General features: G+C 42.6%; 1 protein-coding gene across 1 annotated transcript in view; it reads right to left on the bottom strand.

The window, feature by feature from the left end:
* Positions 1-26,474, bottom strand: part of UBR1 (ubiquitin protein ligase E3 component n-recognin 1) — a gene marked incomplete in the record, with an annotated part of 4,571,807 nt that overhangs the window by 1,995,321 nt on the left and 2,550,012 nt on the right. Inside the window, 1 exon segment of the mRNA XM_044074213.1 lies at positions 25,215-25,369. Coding sequence (XP_043930148.1) covers positions 25,215-25,369 — 155 coding nt within the window.

Genomic DNA, 26,474 nt, shown 5'->3' with positions numbered 1-26,474 from the left:
ACTTCAAAGAACATGAAGCAGACGGTTCGAAGGGAGGTAGTATCAAGGATGCCAACATTAAGTTTAGATCCCATTGCGGAGGAGGATGCTTTATAGGTGGTTTTAGGAGAAAAACTCCTCTCAGAAAGGCCTTGCATAATCTATGAGACATAATGTTATTGTCATGCAAGCCAACATGATACTTGGAAATAGCAGCCAGTTGTACTTTGATTGTAGATGACGAGGATCCTGAATGAAAAACCTCCGCTAGGAAATCTAAAACCGAATGTACAGGAGCAGTAAAGGGATCAATATTTCTGGAATTTGCCCAAATAGAAAACGTCGCCACTTGCTAGCATAAACAGTCCTAGTGGACGACTTCAAAGAAGACACTAAAATGTCTCTGACTGAGTCCGAAATCATTGGTAGCCTGGCTAGGGTAGGAAGTGGAGCAACCAAGCAGTGAGGTTGAGAGAATGAATGGCCCGGTGCTGCTGACCCGACTGGTGGATCAAGAGATCCGGAACTGGGTCCAGATGCCAGGGCTGCACCAGAAGGTGACGATGCAGAGACGGAAACCAAATTTGTCGAGGCCAATATGGGGCAATGAGGATCAACTTGGCTCTCAAAACGGTGGCTTTCTGAATGACTTGTGGAATCAAGGGAAAGGGAGGAAAAGCGTACAGAAGTCCCCGGGGCCAATCCTGGGTTAGAGAGTCTCTCAAGGGTTGGCCTGGAAGGGGAAAGAGAGAGTGAAAAATCGGGCACTTGTTGTTTTGAGGAGTAGCAAAAAGATCGCAACAAGGAGTGCCCCACTTCAGAAAAATCTGATCCACTACAGATTGATTGAGAGACCACTCGTGAGGCATCAGAATGGATCTGCTCAGCCTGTCCGCTAATAGGTTGGACCTGCCGGGGATGTGCGTTGCTATCAGAAACCGCTGAGAAGAGATCGCCCATTGCCAAAGTCTGAGAGCTTCGACATAACGGATAGGACCTGGTCCCGCCCTGTTTGTTGATGTACCAGACCACGGACATGTTGTCCGTTTGTACTGCAATAGTCCCCGTGGGAAGAAAGTCGTTGAGGGCTTGCAACGTTAAAAGCACTGCTCTCATCTACAGGACATTTATGTGCAGATGGTATTCTATGGGTTGCCACGTCCCGTGGACCATCCTGCCCTGATAATGCCCCCCCCACCCGATCAGAGAGACATCCGTAGTGACTGTGGCAACTGGAGGAGGGGGAATAAAGGGTCGGCCCTGATGAAGAAGAGGGGAAGATATCCACCAGTTCAGATGAGCTCTGCACGACTGTGTGACCAAGATTTCGTGCCTCATCGGGAGACTGTGGTACGACCACTGCGTGAATAGCATCCACTGCAGAAGACGCATGTGGAAGCGAGCCAGTAGTAGAAGAACAATGGCCGCAGCTATAAGACCTAGAACCTTCAGTATAAATCTGGCTTTGATCTTGTTGCTTTGCAATAGAAGCTGAACAAATTTTTGGATGTCCAGAATTCTTTGATCTGTTAGTCTGGCTAACATTTTGACGGTGTTTAATTCTGCGCCTATAAAGGTGATAGATTGGCAAGGCAGCAGAGAAGATTTTTCGAAATTTACTGAAATTCCCAAACTCCTGCAAAGCTGTAGAGTGTAGTCTCTGGACTGAAGAAGCTGACACTTGGTGGTGGCGGAGAGGAGCCAGTCGTCCAAGTAGGGAAACACCTGGAATCCTTGACGTCTCAGATGAGCTGTGACCACTGCCATGCATTTGGTAAACACTCTGGGGCTGAAGTGAGGCCAAAGGGCAGTGCTCTGAATTGGTAATGACTGGTCCCTAGCCGAAGCGGAGAAACCTTCTGGAGCGTCTGTGAATCTTTATGTGATAGTACGCATCCTGAAGGTCTATAGAGCACATCCAGTTGTCCTTGCCCAGAAAGGGCAGAATGGACTGAAGCGTGACCATCCAGAATCTTGCCTTCTTGACAAATCTGTTTAGATTGCTCAGGTCTAATATTGGTCTCCAATCTCCCGTCCTTTTGGGGACCAAAAGAATCTCAGTAGACGCCGGATCCTACCTGGTCTGCCGGCACAGTCTGGACGGCTCTTTTTTCTAGGAGCTTTGAAACCTCCTGTTCTGCCAAATCCCTTTGACCGGGTGAGATGTCTGGAAGGGATTGTAGAGGTACGGAAACCTTTGAAGGGATTTTGTAACCCTCGGATATGATCGACTGTACCCACATCTCTTGAGATAGGGATTGCCAGGCTACTGGGTACAGCGAAATCCTTCCCCCGACTGCCTCCAAGGGTGGACAGTGGGGCAACACCTCAAGGATGCTGAAAGGGCTTCTCAGGAAGAGACTCCCTGTTGCCCTGGTTCTGAGGACCCCCTCTGCCTCTTGGGCGGCGTCTATTATTGTTACCCCCTCTGCCTCTGGGGGTAAACTGACCACGTGCGTCCGGTGTAGCTCCTTGGGCTTTACGGAACCACATCTTCCCCCCCTTCTGACCCTTGGGATATGGTCTAGAAGGAGTGAAAAACTGGACTCCAACGGCAGAAAGAGTTTTACCGTCCTGCTCACACCTGGTCAAGGTATCCTTCACCTGAGGTCCAAACAAAGCCGAACCATCAAAGGGGGTATTAGTGAAGGACGCCTTAAAGGGGTCCGCAAAATTACAAAGCCGCATCCAGGCTTGGCGTCTAAGAGCAACTCCTGTGCCTGCGGCCCTGCTCGCTCCATCGGCCGCATAGGATATGAGCCGCATGGAGAAGTTAGATATGGAATTCAGGATTGCAAGCTGCGAGGCAATCTTTTCCTGAGCCCCAGCAGCAGAAGGATCCTGGACTACTTCACCCAGTTCTTTGAGAATATCTCGTTGAAGCCTGGTGAAGTGACAAAGATAATTCAACGAACGCATAGCAAAAGTCGCTGAAGAAAACATCCGCTTTCCATACCTGTCCATGGTCCTAGAATCCTTGTTAGGAGGATGGACAGGTACTGAAGGATCCGCCAGTTCCTTCTTAGTGGCCACCGCCACCACCATAGCATCCACAGAGACACCCTTGGAAAGGAACTGTTTGTCCGAAGGGGCCGTGATGAATTTGGATGGTCTCCTGGGGACAGGTTCCACAGAATCTGGAGCCACGCCTTCCGAGCCACTACCTGCATCAGTGGGTCGAAGGCGGAGACACCCAGGAGGTGGAGGGTCGGGATCCAAAGCCTCCAGGTATACCGACTCATCCTCGGAGGGGTCAATGGAGGGCCAATTCCCCTCTGTTTGAGGAGCTCAAGGATGTCTGAAAAGGAGACATCCTCAGAGGGGACCGTGGGGAACCCTCCGACTCATCTAAGTCGGTATCAGATGTAGTAGACTCAGGGGAGTCTGTGTGTTTCCTCTTACACGTCTTCTTCCGAGGGGGTTCCCCTGCAGGATCAGGAGAAACCTCGGAAGAGGAGGAAATTCCCAATGGGGAAACCTGGGGCGATGAATCCCTGGGCCTGAGAGCAAGAGGCTGGCAAGAGGCGTCTGCAGGCACTGATGAGGGAGGAGCTAGAGGGATGGACCGTTGACCAGGCTCAGAGGCCAGGACACTCCTCATCACCTCAAAGGCTCCCCTCCCCGGGAGGCCGGAATATCCCCGCTCCGAGGAAACAGGAATGCCCGGCTCCACTGAGAGGGAAGGCTCCGAGGCCGATGTTGGCGCCGAGCTTACCAAAGCCAAAGCTCCGAGAGGGAGAGCGGGGTCGGACAAGGGTCCGATGCCACTAGCCCCCTCGGAGCCGACAAGGGAAACCCGACGACCGGATCCCTCCAAGGAAGGTCTCAAGGAGGAGATCGGAGCCGAGGATGACGGAGCCGAAGGATGTATCGGCTCCGGCACCGAAACAGTTGCTGTCCCAAGAAGCTCCGGCTTCGAACTCTGATGTGGAGTTGGAGGAGGAAGTTCAAGGGGTGAGGCTATAGCCGAAGTCGGTTGAGACGGGCTATGGAGCATTTGGGCCAGTGCCTGAGACTTCAACAGCCTGCTTACCACCCTCTCCAAGTCGTGGTCAGACAGCCTGGAAGATCTCGAAGATCGGCTCCGATGGCTCCGCTCCGACAAAAGAGGAGACCCCGGAGCCGAGTGGATACTCAGTAACGAAGGGGACCGAGATCTCTTTCGGGACGGAGCCATCGGAGCCGAAGTCCCCTGAACTCCAGATGGAGCTGAAGGTTTCTCGGCTCCGATGCTGGATAAAGTGTCGGCTCCAGCCGGAGCCGACAAGGCTACAGTAGATAAGGTATCGGAACCAGCCGGTACCGAACCCACTACTTTCGAGGCAGAAACATCGGTTCCAGCCGGAGCCGATCTCGGCTCTGACGGAGCTGGAGCCACCGGAGGAGGCTTGGAAACTGAAGCCTGAGCCTTTGGTGGCTTAGAAGGTTTCCCAGACCCTGCTTTAGAGGGAGAACCTTCTGGCTTAAGTAAGCCACAGAGGATAAGTTTATTCCTCCTTTCCTGCAGGACTCTCTGGCTAAAGGAGTGACACAAAGTACAGGAGTCCTGCAGGTGCAAAGGCCCCAGGCAATAAACACAAGAAGTGTGACTGTCTGTCAGAGACATTTTCTGACAGCACGAGTCACACTTCTTGAAGCCTGAGACCTTGCCTTCCCTAGACATATCCTAGGAGGAAGAAACACACACAAACCCCAACAAACACACAAAATTAATCCCCTACACACAACACACAGGAAGGGATTAACAACTGGGGTTTTAGGCCTAACTAAAACTTTACACTAAAGGTTTAAAAAGGTTATAAAAGTTTGAAAAACAAGGGAATAGGGTGGGCTGTAACACACTACAGACTATATTATGACTAAAAGGGGAAAATAAAACCCTAACTAAGCTTCTCTTTCTTTGACAAGAAATTCACTTACCTCTGCTGGTAAAGGAGACCTCTTTCGCTAAGCGGCAAACGAGATCTGAGGTAGTTCCGCCTTGCATCATGGGATATAGGGTTGCCTCGAGCTGGTAAAAGGAGTTCCTAAGCTAAAGCAAGTGCCGAGTCGGAGCCGAGGATCGGCTCCGAACCCATCCAGCAAGAATGAAGGCGAGAGTGACAACTTAACATTGGTAGAACCTTCTGCAGAGTGATCGTTTTGAATTTGTGTACTTTTAGAAAGATATTTAGATACAACAAATCTAACACGTATTTCTATAACAGCTACTTTTTGGATTCCAAAAAGATTTTGGTGTAAAATCCTTTTAATTTTTACATTGCAGTAACTAGTTTTATAACCCATTTACAACTTGTGAAGGACTACCAAAGAGAATAGATGTGTCTGGTCTGGTAGGGTGCAAGGGGATTTTCCTGAAGGAGGGAGGAAGATTTTCTGTACACTGCTAATAGTTTCCTCAATTAAATATTTTCGGCATTCACTTGTCTGGGACTATATGTAGCCAGGCTACTGGGCTGAGGGAAAGCCTGGGGGGAAAGGGGAGAAGGGAGAGGGTAACACGAGTCTTGGCATAGTCATTTTTTAGCAGGGTAATCATCTTTTTTTTTGGAAAGGAACCTCTTATTTGGCTTGAAACATTACTCTTGCCATTTCCTCTGAGCACCATGACTCTTGTTAGGCTGGGAGTTTTGTTTACTTTGTCCATGGTATTAACCTAATTGTATGTCATATGGTTAAGTTTCTATTTATTTTTACTACAAACTACATCAGAAGTGAGAATACCTACAGGAAAAAGTATTAAGTTTGACAAGACGTCTCCTACTCCAGACATTTCCTGTACCTGAAATAGGTAATAGAACAGCCCCAGAAGATGTGTCTGATCCCAGTAACACACAGTGCTGTGGGCTCACACCAGAGGGTAACAGGGAAAAAGGTAAGTGGTCTTCAGGTCAGCATAACTTAACAACAAACTCAGAAACATAGGCTGAGGCTTGTTTTTGTTGTCTTTTTTTTAGATGCAACTACATTTGACAGGGATTACAGGGGGGGGGGGCAGAGATGCAAACGTATTAAGATCCTTGAAGATGAGAGACAGAACAGCTGCCAAAATAATACACTGACATTAATTAAGGGCTGACTAAGGGAAGCAATAATACAACATATAAGCTTATAAGCTATGTCCCCATAGAGTAATAGGGAGAAACTGCATAAAATATAGCAGAAACTGTTTAAATTGTTCTAAGCCTGATTTATTCTACAACTAGCAGTGTAGTAAACAGTAGCACAAAGTCACAGACCAAATAAAATTCACTTGTTCAATCAGTGACAAAAAAATATGCCCTTAAATCAAACTGAAACATTCTAAAACTGCATAAACAATTACTGAGAAATTCTCTTGCCAGAAATGAAAAAATAAATCTCTACAGAAAATTCAAATAAAGTAATTTGTGGTGAATTTGCTACTTAACGATAAAAACAGTTATAGCAGTGTTCAATCAGTAACAGTTATTATACACATGAAGAAAAAGGTGAAAATGAAAATATTCCTGAAAGAACTTACAAATTAAGTCAATAAACAACATAAACATGAGTCCTGGTATTCAATTATCACCACAGAACTTTTCTCAGTAAAAGACATAGAACACTTTAGGAAAAGCCCTATAACTACTTGACTCATTAACACCTATATGGTGTGGAATGTCACACCTCTAGCAGCCTGCACACACACCCTTTCAAATACAGAGCATTTTCTGAAAAATAAACTTAAAAAAACTTAAGATAAACAAATGTTAACTTCTGAATAATAAAAGCTATTAAAACTGTACAAATAATGTTAACAAATAAATATTCTTTACAGAGATAAATACATAAAACACAGTGCAGTGACAGTGCATTTAAAGCCTTCCCATAAACGCAAATACATTAAAAATTCACACAAATCTAGCATAATTTTTGCTAAACTTTCAAATACAAATTGTCATATCTTAGAAACTGTAAAACTCATATGTATACTGTCAGAACACTTTTTAACCAGACATAAGAGCAAGAAATTCCACTCTGTGTCCACATTTACTGAAATATTTACAAAAATATGAAAGCATATGCTTAACTGAATTAGCAATATAAGTAATACTGAATCTCTCTCAAACTGTACAACCTGCAGTGCAAACATCAAAGACAGTTTTCTTCAACAATGTCTAAGGTTTCAGCTGATGCCATGCAATAGTTTATAAGTCACTTTCTTTAATTAAGTACCGATGGCAATATTACTTATTTTCGTAATTACTAACAAAATGGGAATATCAACAGTACAGTGTGATACAACTAGGCACGGACAATAAATTTTCCTGTCTCCCACCACAGTATTTCTCACAATACCCCTCAAGAGCTATAGGTCTCACAGTTATGAAAATATTAAGATAAATGTGAAAATGCGAGTAATATATGGCAAATAATTTCTCCACTAAAGGACATCCTAGATTAACAATTTTAGCGTAATTTTGTTAAATAAATCCTTGCATTTTCTAATGCTGCTTATTAACAGATAAATCACTTGAAGCCAGATCTAAAAAAGATCTGGATGTCATAAAGTAGCTATGGGTATTTACTGTAAGTACACAAAAAGATGTTATAGGTTTAAGTATTAAACATACAAAACAACACAGTAGTAAGCTGGAACTCCCTGAGGTATTAGCAGTAGAAAACACAGCAAGAACATTAAAAAAAAGTTAACACAAATAAATATACATTTTCTTTTAAATAAAACAGAAAGAAATAAAAAGTATATAATAATAAAGAGAAAGGGAATTTCATAAAGGAATCGTATCTGAGTCTGGAAGCTGTAACACACCAATGCAGACTGCTGATGAGATTCAGTTGCGTGAATCCTACAAGCTGGCACTAAAAGACTGAACAGGGGTTAAGCTTCCCCTGATGCGAGGGGCTTAGTCAATCCCCTATCACAGTGACTCAAAAGAAGGGATTCTGAGCTCTGGTAAGCTGCCACTGTGAATTCTGTCCATGGACAGAACCCATGTTCCATTGAGGCAGAGTAAATGAACATCTGCGAAAACAAAACCATTTTACTAAATTTCATTTGATTAAAACCAGGAAGGGGATATAATTGAATCACTGTTATCCTCTGGCCTTCATTCACTGTTATCCTCTGGCCTTCATTCAGTGTTATCCTCTGGCCTTCATTACCACTGCTTTAACTTTCGCACAACAAGCTTCCAAAAGTCTTTGGACACTTGGAAACAAAGCATTTGGACTCCATTTTGCATCCATGCAAATACACTTAATCTAGTGCATTTATCTTACCATTTAAATCAATTTTGTGTGGTTCGTGTTTGTATTTGTTCTTATTCTGAAGTTAAAACTATTAAAAAAAGATATTATATAGTTGCCATATTTTACAGTCAGCATTTTTTTCAAGTTGTTTCTGTGCTGTGTATTCTAGGTGTTTAAATCAGTTCTGAGTGGGTTCTCATTTTATTGCATTTTACTATCTACTGAATACGAAGCTACAGCTATAAAGTGATTGGGTTTTACAGTATCCACTTATTTGTTTGCGCTATTAAGTGGAGTATCCGCATTGTTCATGCAATTCAGTGTTTTAAACACTTTTTGAACAAACAAAAAGCCAGCTTTGGCCAGCTGTGCAAGTTGTAACTAGAGTGTGTGGTGATTAAAACCCAGTGGGACTGGGCTTTAAGCCTTTTCCAGTCTCCTGGTATTTTATATTACAAAAGCAGTCCGGCATCATAGTCACTGGACTCCTAGAAGGTTGCAAGTTCGGAAACAAAGCATCTAGACTCCAGTTTGCATCTAGGGGAGTACATCAGGCTGCTAGATGAATATGAAGCACTTCACCCAAAACAGGGACAATTTGGAGGGGGTATGGAGGGGGGGGTTGTTGAACTTGATGGAAGAAGACAATTCAGATCTATTGTTAAGTACGTAACTTTTGTATCTGACGTTGTCTTCAACCTGTGGGAAAGAGTCCCCAGCCAAAGAAACCCCGGGGAGGCCCCTAGGAAAGAACATTTTGCAAAATGGTACAACCAAAAGAAGTTATTGACCTACACTGAACATCTACTTTGTAATGGGAGATAAAGGTTCGAGTGGTAGACTAAGTAGCTGCAGCACAAATATCATCAATAATTCGCCTGCAACAAAAAGGCAGTAAAAGTAGTCCCGGCTCTAACTGATTTACCTCTAGGCTTCACAGCTAAGGACATTCCCTTCAAAGAATACACAACATATGCAGCTTGGAGAGCCACTTGGATAGAGTCGCTTTCAAAACAGGCCTTCCCAAGCTCGACTTAGAAAAGGAAACAAACAGTTGGGTCAGATTTTTTAGAACTAGGTTCTATGAACGTGACTTGTCTATACACATCCAAACAATGAAGCAAATATTCTCCCATGTTATTGAAATTTGGAAAAAAGACTGGTAAATTAATGGCTCTTTCGCAGTACATTCTGAAGCGCACTGGGGCAGAAAGGAAGGATTTGTCCTGAGATTAACACTGTTGTTATGAAAATCAAGTAAGGCTGTCTGGAAGATGATGCATGAAACTCAGACACCCTTTTAGCGGAACAGCTACCAGAAAGAGGGTCTTTCATGACAACAACTTTATGGATGCTGTAGCAGAAGGTTGAAATGGAGGTCTAAAAGCACTTGTAGGATTAGAGGAAGATCCCACAGAGGTTCTGGATCTTGAATAGGTGGCCATAACAAAAAGGTACCCCTCAGGAAGGCTTTAGACAAATTAAGAGCCATCAAAAGCATATCTCTACCAGTATGGAAATTGGAAATGGTGACCTGCTGAACCTTGATGGTGGAGTAACTCAAAGCAGAAGGAAAAAGACCAGCTAAGAAGTCCAAGATGGCATCCAAAGAAGCTAAAAAAGGATCCAAGCCTTCAGAAGAGGCCCAAACAGAGAAAAGTTTCCACTTAATAGCATAAACCTTCTTATAGTGGAAGGCTTCTAGGAAGATGAAAGAATATGAATAACTGTGTCATATAGCTTGGGACTCATGGCTATCACTGGAATTGGAGAAATTATGCAGTCAACTTAAGGGAGTGGAGGTTTGGAAGATGCATCTCTGCAGGATGGGAAATCAGATACCCAGGGAGGGTGACATAGGTGAAGCCAAAGAAAGGCAAACCAAACTTGTTGGTGCCAGAACATGGCAATGAGGATATCCACTGCTCAACATACTGCTTTCTGAAGAGACTTGATTATCAAGGTTAATGGGCAGGAAGTAGGTGTACAGCAGACTAGTGGGAGGGGCAAGCATACAGAAACGTGCCTCTTGTTGACTACCCCACGAGGAGTATTCATTCTGTAAAAAGTGCTGCACTTCGTTTTAGATGAGGAAGCAAAAAGATTGCAGAAGAGAGTGCCCCAGCAGCTGAAAATCTGAGCTGCTACCTATGGATTCAGGGACCAATTAAGATGCAGAAACATGTTTCTCCTCAAGTCATCCACAAGAACTGGATTTTCCCAAGATGTGCATTGAAATTATAACCTGTTGAGAGGACATCATCCACTGCCAAACCTTCATGGCCTCTTGACAAAAGGGAGAGGATCATGTCTCCACCCCCCCCCCCTTGCTTGTTTAGATATCAAACCAAAGAAGTGCTGACTGTTTGTTTGAACTGCAATCACACCCTTGGGGAGGAGATCCTGAAACCCCAGGAAGGGCCCTAGCAGAGAGCATTCTCTAAGACACTGATGTGAAGATTCACTTCAAACCTCGATCAGGTAAACCTGGACAGTCTTCCCTTAATGCACCCCCAGCAGGGAAGCAATTGTCTGAACCATGGCCTGTGGAAGAGGAAGAACAAAAGGCTGTTCTGCCATTACCAGTGGTGAGTCCAAATACTACAAAATGTGGCAGTGGCAGATGTTTGTTAGAAACACTGGGAAGTCCATGGGATGTTTGAGATAAGACGGGCCTCTGCTGAAAACAGGCTCTGTGGAACCTAGTCAGACATTCCCGGTCAACAAATGTTAAATAAAAATAAAAAAAAAAAAGACCATTAAACTGCTAGTCCCCTTGTAACACTCTAATATGGAAACTTGCTACAGGAATAAGGTAGACAGATGCTGCCATATGCCCAAGGAGCTGGAGAATCACCACTGCAGAAGGTATGGAATCCTGAAAAATGTAAGATGCCTGTAGGTTAAGGGAAGTTAGTCTAGAAAACAGGATTTTAGCTATTTGAGTGACCATACCGAAATGGCAGCCTATAAATATCAACACTTGCTCTAGTTCCAAGTTGGACATTTCATGATTCACTGTACTACTTAAGGACAGACACAGCCAGTGTGAGGAGTCTCAAGCCTGAATGAGAGATACTTTCATGGAAGCAGTGAGTGCAAATCATACAGGTATGGAAAGATCTGGAATCCCTGTAGTCTGAGCCAGGCAGCCACTACCACCATACATTTGGTGAAAATCCAGGGAGCTGTGATGAGTCAAAACGCAGATTTTTAAACTGATGACTGGCTCCCAAACAAAAGCAGAGGAATCTCCTGGAGTGCTTCGCTATCTTTACATGATGGTAGGCATCCTTGAAATCTACAGAGCATATCCAGTGGTCTTCCTGAGGAGAGGTAGGATGGACTGCACCATGAGCACCCAAAATTTGGACTGTTTGATTAAGCAGCTCAGTTTGCTGAGATCCAGAATTAGTCTGAGGTCCCTGTTCTTTTTTGGCACTAAAAATAATTTGGAACAGACCCTGAATCCTCACTGGTCTGGTGGGATCTCTTGGATGACTGTTGGCTAGCAGCCTTTAGATTTTGACTGCTGTGTCCCTCTTTTAAAAGGGTGGCATGTCCTGAAGAGATTTTTAGACATTCAGTGGAGTATGTAAAAAAAGGAACTGTACAGCCAGTTGACATTACTCTCAACATCCATTTGTCTGAGGTTGACAGCCTCCTAAGCTTTTTGGGTGGAGACACAGGCAACTCCAGACTGCTTCTAGACACAGGAGCATTCAAAAAGCCTCCTGGAGAAAGCTCAGCAGAATCCTTGGTTCTGCTGACTAACTTCGTCTTGTGGGCAGCATCCATTGTGGTTACCCCTTTTCTGCTGCAGGGAGAACCTTCCCCAGGACAGTCCTAAAAAGGCTACTGCACTTTGCAAAAACTTTGGCACTTGCCTCCCTTTTGATTTCTGGAACAGGATCACTGAGGGGTGGCAAAGCACACTCCAATGGTAGACAAGAGTCTTTTCATCCTGTTCACTCTGAACTAATGTCTGTACGACTGCTAGACCAAAAACAGAAGGACTTTGAATGGGAAATTGATGAAGCATGCCTTAAACCAGTCCACAAAATTGCACAAACATCCTGACATGGAGATGACACTGCCTGCTGCATGAGATGACCCATCAGCGGTGTTGGACAACATCATCATGGAGATGTTTCATGATGGACTGCACTGTTGACAACTAAGTGTCTAAAGCCTTCTATCTCTCCAGGGACTGCTTGGTCTTTGTCTTGTTTGACACTTTAGACCCCAAGTCATGTTGAAATCTTGTCAAATGAGCAAGGAGGTTGAGCGCATACAACATAAAAGCTGCCGAAGCTTACGTGCACTTTCTCAAGTGGTGCAGAGCCCAAGACTCCTTGATGAGTGGATGGACCAATGAACTCTCTTCAGAGATAGCCTTTTTCATGGCAGCTGCAACCACGATAGCATCAACCACTGGATCCTTACTCCAATAGGTTCTATCCTTAGGAGGGTCCATACCCTATCCAGTTTTGTAGAAACTAGTTCCACCACATTATTTTCCCTCTAAGCCCTCTGTGACACTAGGTCTGTATGGACATCAGGGGGGACGCACCTAGGACGTGGAACAGCCTGCGCCAAAGGCCACCAGCAGTGCAGACTCCTTTAAATAAAGGGCCTTGGGGGTCCATCCCCCACAATGTTTCAATAATTCTAACAGACTGAAGAAAGAGGAGTTATTGCACGGAGATTTACAGGACCCCCCCTCCCGAATCGAGTTTAGTGTCCTCAGTGCGGGATTCATCAGGGGAATCCAAACAGACTTGCACTTTGTGTCCCCAGCTGACCTGGAAAGTGAGAGGAGACCCAAAAGAAACTGGGGGCCATGTATGCAGGGGAAACCTAGGGACCCAAAGACACAGGGTGGCCCAGAACCAAAAAGGACAACTCTGCTGGGCCAGAAGAATGGGAAAGTGAAGGATCTGATGCTCTGTCAAAGCTCTTCTCTCTACGCAGGAAAGGAGCCTCTCTACAGTATCAAAAGCCAAAGCCAAAAGATCCAAGAGAAACATCAGTATTCACTGTAAATACAACCATATCTGACACCAAAATCAAAACCAAAACGTTCAGTGCTGAAGCTCCCTGGGGCAAAGAAAATTAAGAAACCTGGAACATCCATCTTAACCCACGAGCTACAGCCCAGAACCTTTGGCTCTGAGGCGCACACAGCTCCAGCAATGCCAAAGACAAGAATGTCAAGGAAGGAGTCAGTCCCTGAAGCTGCCAAGCAGTTGGAGCAGACAGGGGTGATTAGCAGCAGGACCAGAACTGTAAACCCCAGAGCCAGAGAAGGAAGAACAGCAATCGGAGATGAAACCTTAGACAATGGAGTCAAGGAGGCTGGAAGGAATTCCTAGTTATATCTGGGTCTGCAAAATGGATTTTATCAGCTATTCCAGGTCAGATGGCTTAATGTTTCCAACGTATCCAACTGGCAGGGCAGAAGATCCTAACAATGGTGGCCAGGAATTCTCCCTACTGGGATCGGATCTGGGACGGAGAAGATGATGACTGCAAGGAGATTTCTCCAGTATGTTGGGCAGAAAAGGGATAAGCAACCTGCCAATGAAGCTGAAGAATCCTTCATTAGGAACAGACTGGGTATGCTGACAGTGGAAGACTTGGATGTTTCCAACAGTACAGACAATTGGGACTGAACAGCAGAGACAGACTTGTCAGTGTTAGAGCTGGAGACACCAAAGGTTAGTGGACCTTTGTCTCCTGCTGACTCAATAGCAGAGGAGGACTGTGTGTTCCTCCTGCTCCTTGGGATGGGGTTTTGGGTCCTTATCCCAAGTTAGTTCTTTTCCCCCTCTTCTCAGACCTATTGCAGGGAGAAAGGAAAGATAAATAAGCAACAGAAGGTGGGAGCATCCCTTTTAAAACACGATTGCCCTGACGTTCATTAACTGTCTGGCATGCAAAAGCCACAGAGGCTGAACAGTCCATCTCTAAATGGGCAATGTCTAAACAATACCCACAAAGATTACGTGCATCTAGTGGAGGCAGTTTCTGCCTGCAAGCCGCAAACTTTCTAAAACCCAACTTTTCCTTTTCCTTCACTGCTTACACTAAAATTAACAAGAATTAACACACAACAAGGCACTACCACAACACACACTGAATAATATCACTTAATACTAGGTAACTACCTAACCACACTATACAAGGAAGCAATACAATCTCTACATCGAAAAATATCTATACTTAAACGAATGAAAACAATGAATACTGTAAAACTTTTTTTTTGTCAGAAGGAAAGTGGGGTTGGGGGGGGGGGGGAGTGGCACACAGAAAAATAATTAGTCTAATACCTAAACTTAACTTACTAACTCAACACATACAACTAACACACTACCTATGGTAGAGGAGATACACCAAAAATTAGACTACAGCTAACCACAAAATAATACAAGTACAGCTCAAAGAACTACAATCCACTCTTGACGGTGGCAAATGACATCTGAGGAGAGAAGAGGAGAGCACGGTATTATGGCAGAGGAGGCAGAGCTCTCGGGCTGAACACTCTGAAATGCCTGCTGCCAGATTTGACAAATTAAAGAATAAAGCTGGACAGAAGACACATCATCAAATCTAAATTTTTCCTATAAAACTTCCCCTGTAACTTTACCTAGTACTCAGCTGTGCAAGGAGCAACTTGTTTGTGCACTGAAGAACACTACCACATGAATTCAGTCAAACATAGCTGAAGTGTAGTTTCCAACCTCCCAGAACCCAAGTTAGCCTGCTGTACCACCCCTTTTGTAGATTATATAAAAAAAAAGACCTAAACCATGGATGGGCACTTTCCTACTTTCTTCATTGCCAACTGATATAGGCATCTTGAGACAATGAAGGAATTGTCTCATATTCACTGGCAAGCAACTAATTCTTACACAAATGGATACGGTATGTGAGAGGTGTAATTACACACTGTCATTGGAGCCAAGTCACACAAAGTACTCAAAATAACAATCAGGTTGTCATTAATGAAAACTTTACACCCACCACACCTAGTACGGACCCAACATATGCTGAGGCACTTAAAAGTAACCTTCCTAAATCTCAAAGATCTCCTACACATTCATTCTACATAAAGAATTCTCAGCAACCACAAAAGCACTGCACCAAAAAAGCACCCAGCACAACATACAGACACACCCTTTGGATCCTCACCTACAAAGTTCATAAGACAAGCCAGCACTACTAATATTTTAACCATAGGAAACTCCATTGTAAGACATACAGATGACCTAATCACCGTCTGAAAAAGGAAAAAAAAAATCACAGTTAGTTGACTATCAGGGATCAGGATCACGAACTCACCCACGTACTCAAGTTACTAAACCACAAGTGCCAGTGTGACTCGGTCATAGCACATGTGGGTGTAAATGACCCAAGACGTTCCTCCGTGGTCTAAATAAAGAGAGATATTATGGAGCTCTCTGACTAGGTGACCTAGACTGGTATGTGCCTAACATTGAGCAATATTCTACCTTCACCAGTGATGATGCCACAATATGAACAAAAGATGAGTGAATTTAATAATTGGCTTAGCTTCTGGTGTCATTCCAAGGAGGTACAATATTTGTCAGCATGGAAGGGAATGTTCTTTTGCCAAATATGGTCTGCATCTGTTTCTCCAGCCTTTTGAATATTGGCTAAAACACTGTTCTCTCCCACAGTGCCTTTTTTAACTGATAAGCCTTCCTTCATAGCAATACCAGACCAAGGGAATCTACAGGTGTTACTGCTCGATACCAGGAATTTGAACAAGAAACTCCAGTCCCTCCAGGCTTTCTGCACCCTGGAGAATATGGATATCTGTACAGTTTCTGAAACATGGTTCAAAGTCGCAGACAACACCTTAGCAGTGCAGGATTGCAATGCCCTCCACATATTCAATCCAGCTACTGCACAAGCAGGAACCAAAGGAGGAGGTGTCCCAATCACAAAACAAGCTCACCTCAGGACTAGTCAACAGGACGATGAACTTGAGCTTCTCTATATTCAAATTGTCATAGGTAAAGTCCCACATCATATCCTTGAAAGCTATAGATCATACTCTATGACCCAAAAAGTCCATAACTCATACTTGGACTTACTGGAGACCCTCACCATTCAACCCAGTATCATATTTATGGGCAACTTCACCTACCTACTATAAACAGGGACACCTACATGCCCCCAAACGTACAGGCCCAGCAATTCCTGGTCTTTGTAAATAAACACCTTGGACCAGGTAGTTCACATACCCACTAGGAGTGGAATACTTGACTTGATACTCTCAAACATGAGAGAACGGTGTACTCCCCCCCCCCCCCCCAAGTGTGGTAGCCTCTCTGTTAAGTTCAGACCACAAAGCTGACTCCTTCATAACAAAAATAAATGTTGTGACTCCAGCTAAACCCGTAACATTTAAAAAATAAATAGTTTTATTTATTTAACATTTGTTTACCGGTAAAGTCCGACTTGGAACGAGCCAATTTTCAGCGGAAGCTTAGGGAGAGACACTCCAGATGCATGTTTGTAGCATGGGAGGAAACCAACACAAACACAGGGAGGACATGCAGACTCTGCACAAGAGGAACCCCAGTCGAGAACGGAGAACCTCTTACTGTGAGGCGACAACGCAAACCTTTACACCACTGCACCGTCCAATTTATTTTATTCACTAGTTTATTTTAACACAAACGTCCTAAGTAACCTGTCAAAATATCAAGCCCTCCCAAACCCAGAGAATATAGCTGCCTATGAGGAATTATTCAAAGAAATCCTGTACAATCATGTCAATAAATGTAAAGATACTACTGTATCTACCAGAAATAAGCCCAGATCTCACTCAAAAAACAAAACGCTCTGGCAGAATCCAAACGTAAAGTTGTACAACGAAAGAAAAAAGGGGTCTATGTTATGTTGCCGAAATGGCACAACAACGAATGCTGTTTCAGCGACGCATAAACAGCAAAATATGAATGCAGCGAAAGCCCAGGTCAGCGATTTTTTCCTAGGGAAAAAAATCGCTTAGCCGTCACTGTGACATTGCCCTTTACTCCACTATAGCACAATCTCGGAGTTGGTATATTTAGATGGGGGGGGGGGGCAAGACCCTCACTTTAAAATGTTTTGAATGGTGTGTCATGTCTTGTTGGTCTACTGATTTTTTTTCCTAGGGAAAAAAATTGGTGACCTGGGCTTTTGCTGTATTCGTATTTCGCAGTGTGTGCATCACCGAAACGGCATTTGTTATGCCATTTCAGCATCATATAGATCCAAAAAAAGACATTGCCAAGATTATGAAGTGCTATGCCCAGCAAGATAAAAACATTCTTATCAATCTAAACAACTAAGAAGGCAAATTAAGCCCACTAAATACAAATTTGAAGTACAATTACGCTTCCAGGCAAAAGATAACCACAATGCTTTCTTTAGCTATGTCAGAAACTTCAATGGCTGCACATAGCAATGTACATAACTGACTGCAAATGGAGCCACCTACACAGAGCTGGAAGATATAGGAAATCTGCTGGCCAACAAATTCAGATCCACTTGTGTCCCCTCGCTCCGCTGCTCCTAACAAATATCAAACAACCCACACACAGCAATCCTAGGGAGCAGGTCCCTAGGTGTGCTCTCTAAGGCCAAAAATAGTACATCAATGGGCCCCGATAACACCCCAAGATGCCACCTAAATAGCAATGAAACATGTCCTATCTGTACCACTGGAGTTGCTGTTTAACCATAGTCTCAAGACAGGCTTTGTGCCATGCGAATGGAAAATTGCAATGGTTACTTCTCTGCACAAGGGAGGGCAATCAATAAACCCCAGGAACTACAGACCCATAAGCTTGACTAGTCATATATGCAAAGCCATGGAATTAATCATCCTTGAAAATGGTTAATAAGGACATAGAAAACCTTCACACACTGGATCCAACTCAGTATGGTTTCATCAAGGGCAGACCATGCCTACTTAACATGGTGGATTTCATTAAGATCATCACCAAGGATATGGATGAGGGTAATACCATGCATACTGCCTACCTTGATCTGGCTAAGGTATTTGATACAATACCCAACACAGACACTGCAAACAAATTCACAGACATAGGCATAAACTCCGATGTTATGTGCTAAATAGCCACATGACTCTTGGACAGGACCCAAGAAGTTGGGATAGAGGAGACCACCTCCACAAAGAGACTGGTAAATAGAGTCCCTCGGGGCTCTGTGCAAGGCCTGCTCCTCTTTTGTATCGGTTTCACAGAAGTGAAGGCCAATGTTAAAGGCCTCTGGCTGACCAAGTTTGCAAATGACTGAAAACTAGAAGCTGTCATGAAATCACTCCCAAGACACTAACATTTAACAGGAAAGAAAAACTCAGACAAATGACTTGTGCCAAAGCCACAACTTAAAACTAATTGCCAAGAAATACATAAACAAAAACAGTCCCCTTTGGGAAGTTAGCCAGCCTAGGAAATTACCTTATCAATAACACAACCCTATGAGTAGAATCAACAATCAAGGATTTGGGTACTTAAGTAGACAGTAACCTGGCTTTTAACCAACATATGTCAAAGGCATTAAGGAAATCATTCTGTGTTGCTCAACTTATAAGCAAAGACATGGCATCTAGGTCCAAGGAGGTCATTGTTCCACAGTATTCGGCCCTCATCAGGTCCATCATTGAGTACAATGCCCCCTTCAGTATGTACCTTTATCAGGCACATACAATTGGGGCATCTACTGAGCTTCCTTGCAAAAAAAAAAAAAAAAGGAATACAGGGTGTAAACAAGCATGTCCAATATGGTTTAGTATCATAAAATCGAAATTTAAAACAAAAAGTGTATTAAATTTCGAATTTATAGATCGAAAATCAATGATTCCGATTAACATTATGGCCGTAAAGCATGGTTAAATGTCGAAAATATCGAATCGCGACATTTCCATTCGATTTACGGCAAATCACCGAAAATAAGTGATCCGTATTAAAATACCAGTACCCTTGTATGCTTTCACAGTAATTCCAAAGCAAACACATTCCCAGCGCCAGAACAGCGATATCCATCACGATGACTTGCTTGACAATATTGCATAAACAGTAAATCCACAGCAAACATATTCCCAGTGCTACAACAGCGTTATCCATCAAGATGACTTGCTTTAAAATATTGCATAAACAGTAATTCCAAAGCAAACACATAGTGCCACAACAGTGATATCCATCAAGATGACTTGCTTTAAAATGTTGCATAAACAGTACATCCACAGCAAACACATTCCCTGTGTGACAATAGTGGTTTCCATCAAGATGAAGTGCTGTCAAATGCTGACAACACAATAATTCCACAGCAGACACATACCCATGCTACAATATCAATTTCCACCTAGATTAATTACTCTATAATAGTGAATACAAAGTACACATCCCAATAAACCTACTGCAATGAAAGTTTCCAAAAGTGTCCTATAATGCCATATAATTATCACATACATAATGTATAATGTTATTGCAGACATATCAAAATGAGCAATGGTGTGCCATTAATTGTACAAATCCTAAAGGAGTCATGTCATCACGTTTAGCAAGCAGACGTTGTATCATATACTCCTCATCACAAAGACTACGTTTCTTTGGAGATGCAGGCACACAACACAGGAACTTCTGTCTTACATCCTCCAAATGGTTTTGCTTTTAAGTAATAGCATGTAACACAGTGATGTAAAGTTCTTTTTTACCTAATAGAGACCTCAGCCTACGGTGCCATCCTTCCACTGCGTTCTGGCTCCTAGGGTAGCCCATGGTACACGTTTCAGATGGATTCCAAAAAGGGACATCAAATAGTGGTGGTTGTCTCTCTGAGGTGGAACCCCTCATGCTGTAACGTCGTGGCCTCCCTAAAATGTAGTTATTTTTAAAGAACTTACATAAAGGAGCACCCCTTTCCCCTAATGCCTCCTCAATTGAACTGAAAGTGTCCATAATATGTTCCGTGTGTATAAAAGCAAGTGAAGGTACCTGTTTACATAACAGTGCGAATTGTGTATCCGTACCATATACCTGTGTCAAGTTAAGCTTCTGGATCTGCCTCCATATAATTTGGCACAAATGAAACCAGCATCCCTTTGCTGTACTATTAGGTAGATGCGTCACAATGCTATTTACAGCCCCCTTTTCAAAGTCACTTAGTACCATCATTGGTTGTAAATTAAGATGGAAGTCCCCACATAAAGTAATCAATGTGTTCCAGAATTGATCATAGCATTCCTCGCAGTTGGACGGTAAGATGGCATATACTACGGGTACTACCTTGTTGTTGCTAGAGCCATCCAAGCTACAATGAACAGAGTACATTTGTTTACACTCCCTAGTGCTAATTGGAAATGTACCATCAACAAGGATGTATTCCGAACGGCAGAGCAGGCCTAGATTACTCTCTGTAGTAAGAATTACAACATAATTTTTATGGCTCTGGAGTGCACTGTGTTTAATGATGAACTGACCCAGCTTCAATGGTATAATCTCTGGCCTTAAATCCTTCACACTTGCTAACTGTAAGCTGGGATTTGTGCTATTCCTATGCCTTAACCTACGCACACTCTGCTTCAGGGCAGCAGTATTACTCATGATGGTCACTACGTCAGTGGTCGTGGTTGCCAGGACCTCAGAAACAATTCTGCAGGGATCCTCAAGAGTCTGTTCAGCACGCCTTTTAATTGCTGCACGTACTCTACTCTGCTGTACCCGGACCACATCCGGTGCATGAAAATGACCAATACTTTTAAGTAGCCTCTCATCATCGGCACACTTCTCTGTTATACAACGGCCCTTACATCTCTGTTTTGCCTTCTGAGTGCAACACCAGTACTTCTTCTCAGGGTTACTCTTTTCCAAGTAATACTGATAACCATCAATACAGAGAATTGGTCGACCTTTTTGGCAGGTAATGGTGCCATATAAGGAACCAATAACACCAGGACAACTCACTGCCGGTTGGTTAGACATAGTACCTTAGCTCACCTAGAAATCAACAACAGTAACTATATTACTACAAATTAATGGCATTCATGCTGTGTAACACAAGCCTGTATCACGTCTATGTATACTAATTTACACAGATACAAACCATGACATAGGTTGTACAAGGCATTGCCAAGTAGAGTCATGCGTTGCATGTACAGACATTCTAAAATGCACTCCATACACTGTTTACTTTTCAAAATAATACTGATAACACTGTCATACTTGACACCTACAGCAATATATGTATCCTACAAACTAAAACATGTTAGTATAAGGTACTTTCAATACTATGCAACTATAATGTATTTCTACGCAGGTAAGCAGCATCCACCTGTATTGTTTTCAACAGTGCATTCTACAATTCTATACCTATAAATGACTACTATATTAAGGAGCCAAAAACAGGTGCCAAATTCACTAAACGAGAAACTCAGTAGGAAAAAAACACTAATACAAACAGCAGAGCTTTCGGATACAATCCTTCATCAAGTATTGATGAAGGATTGTATCCGAAAGCTCTGCTGTTTGTATTAAAGTGTTTTTTTCCTACTGAGTTTCTCGTTTACTATATTAAGGATTCAGGCAAGTAATGACTTAATGCTTATAACCAAAGGAAGTGTCTTAATACTTTATAAGTACCTTACACATGATTATCCACACTGTTATTACAGCACATTCTATAACAATTTACATATGTGTTCTGAAACTAGCAAATACTGACTGCAATAATCAACAACTCCATATATCATTACCATGTATTTCGAATTGGTCAACACATTACCGAAAAGGGTTTCCCCACTGTTTATATAAACAATATATATCACTACTTGTATAACTTATCTTTAAATGATCATGTAACACTTACACCAATATGTATACATATGATATTGTTCGATATTAGCTGTACTGACAAATTATATGACATACTTTTTTACATATAATGTTATTTATGTTACACTACTACGTACTCATATGACAAGTTTACTCACCAGTCCAAACTTGCAACGTAAAGTCCTTGCTATCGCAAATTACGGATACTTTCCTGTTAGGAAATCCAACTCTGCAGCGACATATTCACTTTCAATTACACTCCGCATTATCGGTGACTCTCTAATCATGTTGTCTTTTACTTCCGCACTATATGTACGACGTTTTCCCTGCGACTACGAGATCACCGTCGCAACATCATTGTCGTCATCTGTGAATGGCGTATTCATATGTGCGACGTTCAGTAGTTCAAATGTTAGTGCATGGCGGTGTTTCTTTTTCGGTATGTTTGGAGTGCAGAATTGTTTCATTTCGACATTACAACTGACGATCAATGGACTGCCAGGTATGTGAACGTCGGTTATATGATAGTAAACCGTCCTATACATATTGCCTCAAAGCCCGATCTCGATACTCTCTTTCCTACAAACTGTTGAAAGGCGATAGATGCCTAGTATACAAAGCATCCTTAGAACCCATTCTGAAGAACCTTTTGTATATTTCCAAAATTTATTTATTTATTGATATTTGTTAACCAGGTTTGTCCAGCTGGGCTTGTGGCCCATTTTCAGTGGAGACCAGAGGAGAAAAGCACCAGTACATTTTTAAACAAGTATAATTTTAAACAATATTGATATAATAGCAGTTATAGCAAAAAGATTCACATATGTTGGGTTACATGCATAAAGTTAAAGTTGCATTAAAAAGAAGCTTAGTAACAATTTTACATTGATATAGTTCAATAAGTCAACAGTAACAATTTGTGTTTGTATAAAATTATGCAAATGCATAGTAGACACATTGGAGGGAAAGGTGTAATGAGGTAGTAAGTATGGTCCTTTTGAGGGTACATAAAGGGAAGGAAGACTAGATGGGGTCATGGCAAGGGCAGGTCCTGGAATTGAGAAAATAAGCTTTTAGTTCATTTTTAAAGTGTGAGGTGTGGGAGACTGAACGTAAGTCAAGGGTAAGTTTGTTCCAAGCATGGGCAAGGGAGTATTTGTAGAGTAGTTTGCCTACTGACCTTTTTGGGTGGTAGACATCAAGTAATTGTTGGTTAGAAGTACAGAGGGTCTGAGATGGGATGTAGATGGAGAAGAAAGATCGAGACTGACAGAAGGAGGTTTTATAAAGAATAGAGTGTAGCATATGAAACGGATAAGATAGCAAAAATTGGGGAAGTTCAAGCCATTGAAAAGAGTTTAAAGAAATGCAGTGGTGTGAGTTGTAAGTGGAGTTAGTAATGAATCTGGCTATTTTATGGTAAGTCTGTTAGAGTTCGTTTAGAGTGGAGGCCTGGATACTGGTAAGAACTGGGGCAGCATATAAGAGGGAGGGGAGGAGGAGTGCCTGGCCCAGGGTAAGTCTAGATTCAGGTGTTAGGAATTTTTTGTTCCAATATAACAGACCTAGTTTCTGCTTTGTTTTTTTTTTATACACTGGAGTATGTGCCGGTTGAACTTTAGTTCTTCATCGATAATGACCCCTAGGAGTTTTTGTGGGTGTCAGGTTGGATAGTTGCATTGTTAGAAGACTTAATAAAAAAGGAGACTTTGTGATGAGAAAGAACGGGGAAAGAAAAGTAGGAGTTTGGTCTTTTTGGGATTTAGGATCAGTAGGTTGCGAGAGCCATTGTTCAGTGGATAGTAGGGCTTGTTCGGTCAGGGAGTGTAGTTCAGGAATGTTATTTGAGATGGATATAAAGTGTAGAGTCGTCGGCATACTGAATAAGGGAGGATTTTTGCATGAGGTGTAAAGATCATTGGTGAAGATGTTAAACAAAAGGGGTCCCCAAATGGAGCATTGGGGAACACCAGTGGAGATGAGGAGGATGAGAGCCATTTGACAGATTGTTCCCTGCCAGATAGGTAACTATTAAACCAGGCAAGTGCGGAGGGGGACAGGTGGAGATTTGCAAGTTTGGACAGTAGTAGAGGATGAGAAACAGTATTGAAGGTTTTGGAATCTAGAAAGAGACAGGAAATTAGTTTATTGTTCTCTAGGGCCTCTGCAATGATATGAGTGAAGGAGAGGAGGGCAGTGGTGGTGCTGTGGTGAGGACGAAATCCATGTTGGGTAGGGGTAAGTAAGTGGTGTGCGAGGAGGTGACTGATAGCATCAAATAGCATCAAAATTACTCAAACTAGGGGATTTAAACATTACCAGCGACAGATATAGGACAAGTTGGAAGGACAGGTATGTCTCTCAGAGAATACCCCTTCTCTGGAACAGGCAACCCATCCATGTAAAGCAGAGCTCTTCCCTAACCATATTCAAGAGGAATCTGTACCAGTAGATGGGAACTAGGAAATACACCACAAGTGAAGCACCTATGTCTGTAATGGACAGACGCAGCCTATAAATTTTGACCTAGCTTACATATACCCCTTAAAATAGCCTCTAAGGCACAAACATGGGATACAACTGGGATGTTTGGCTAGACCTATGAAGGTCCCAGTGGTCATTAACTTAGTACAGACCTATGAACCTTACTTCTACACCTATTTGAGTGCCTTCTGTTACTATGCAACAGTTATTTACTACCAATAAGGCTATTTCCCATCGGCCAGTTAGTCATATTTCTTAGCATCCTAATGAAGTCCAAACCACTGAGTAAAGCCCTGAGGGATTTTTTGCAATAAACTTTGTGAATGTAGTTTGCATCTTTACACTTATTTAGGTAAAATGTAATATAACTATATCATGTTTCACTGAAAATGCCAGTATAGTGAGTCGTCTTCCACCCAGAGTACTAGGGCTGCATCCCTCATATCCTTCTTTACTTTACAAAGCTTTCTCCATGATCACACTAAGGGAAAGGAGTTTAGTACTCCTTTGAAAAAAATTCAAAGTACCAAGATTTTTGATCATCAATGAGGTTTTCAAAATACACGTAGTTATACTTATCTGTTAAAAACACATACACACATATCTACTAACAACCTAATTACAGTTGTGCAAATTTTCACCTACCCTTTGTATGATAGCTTCATTCCACAATGTTTCTCTCATTCTGACTGTCTTCCGCAGGATGGTCTTTATAATATGAATCATAACATCACAGTTTAAAATCTTGACAATGTCAGAAAAGGCTGGGCAGAACTTTGGAGGAACTGGTGGTGGGAAAGCTGGCAACACATCAAAAGCAATAGTTAAGAGCAGTGGCATGGATGCATTATTGTTGACAGTTACAAATATCCTTTAGAGTCACAAAAATACATTTTAAGCTGGTTGCAAATGCTCATGACTGCACACAGAACTTTATACCCTTCTTTTAAGCTACTCAAACATCAGGCTAAAAGTATATAAATATGCCCAAAGTAATTTAAAACTTTATGGGCTGGCCTATACAATTCAGTCCGAACATATGGAAGGCAGAGATGGTGTAGCTCACCTGCTTTAAACACCTCTTGTATCCTACAACCCCAAGACCATGTTCTCAAGTGCGACAATTAAAAAGCAAACACAAAAAAAAAAAAAAAAAAAAAGGAATGAAATGCACTCACAATCAGTCTGCTGCACTTTCCACACAGACCTTAATAGATGCCATATCACAAGAAAGAAGTAAGGTGGCAAGCACACACAGAGATACAAATACAGTGAAGTTTTCACAACAACTAAAGTTAGAGGAAAATGAGCAGCTAGATAACAGATTAATTCAGATACTTCTGTAAAATGTGTCTGCCACATCAGTTGAAATACAAGGTGGCCTTCTAAAGTGGTTAACCATAAGGATCCTCTTCTGTTATGCTGAGAACACTACATTTCTGAAATTTCCTTCAGTCCAGCTGTTGGGGTGTGCACCTAATAGTAGCACATATCACAGTATCACATTATCTTAGGCAATGACAGTGAACAGAGACCTTCTGCCATTCAGTTTGACCCCTAGCCATTGGGTGAGCACGATGTGCAAGACAAGGAAGTTATTGGACAAAGACCTATGGGAGGAGGAGGAGTTGGTGTTTGAGCAGACTGGTGGACTGTGAGACACCTGCACAAGTGAAGCAGTATGAATAGAAGTCTCCATGTGGGATCTGCATTCCACAGGTGAGACAATTGTTAACTTTTTCAGACATCGGTTAGTGCAAGAAAAAAGGATCCCCAATGGAGTACTTAGCTTTAGACATTTTCAGCTGTAATTCAAACTCCGGTAGCGACCGACCGGCACACTTGCGAACTGCTTCTGCTACGGGCTCTAAGGCAAGAAAGACTAATGTAATGGCGTCGGCTGCC

This window comes from Protopterus annectens, chromosome 6.part0, assembly GCF_019279795.1.
Source record: "Protopterus annectens isolate FY-2018-M chromosome 6.part0, PAN1.0, whole genome shotgun sequence".
NCBI classification, from domain to species: Eukaryota; Metazoa; Chordata; order Ceratodontiformes; family Protopteridae; genus Protopterus; species Protopterus annectens.
Note: the sequence above shows the minus strand (reverse complement) of the source record. Positions and strands in the feature narration are given on the sequence as shown.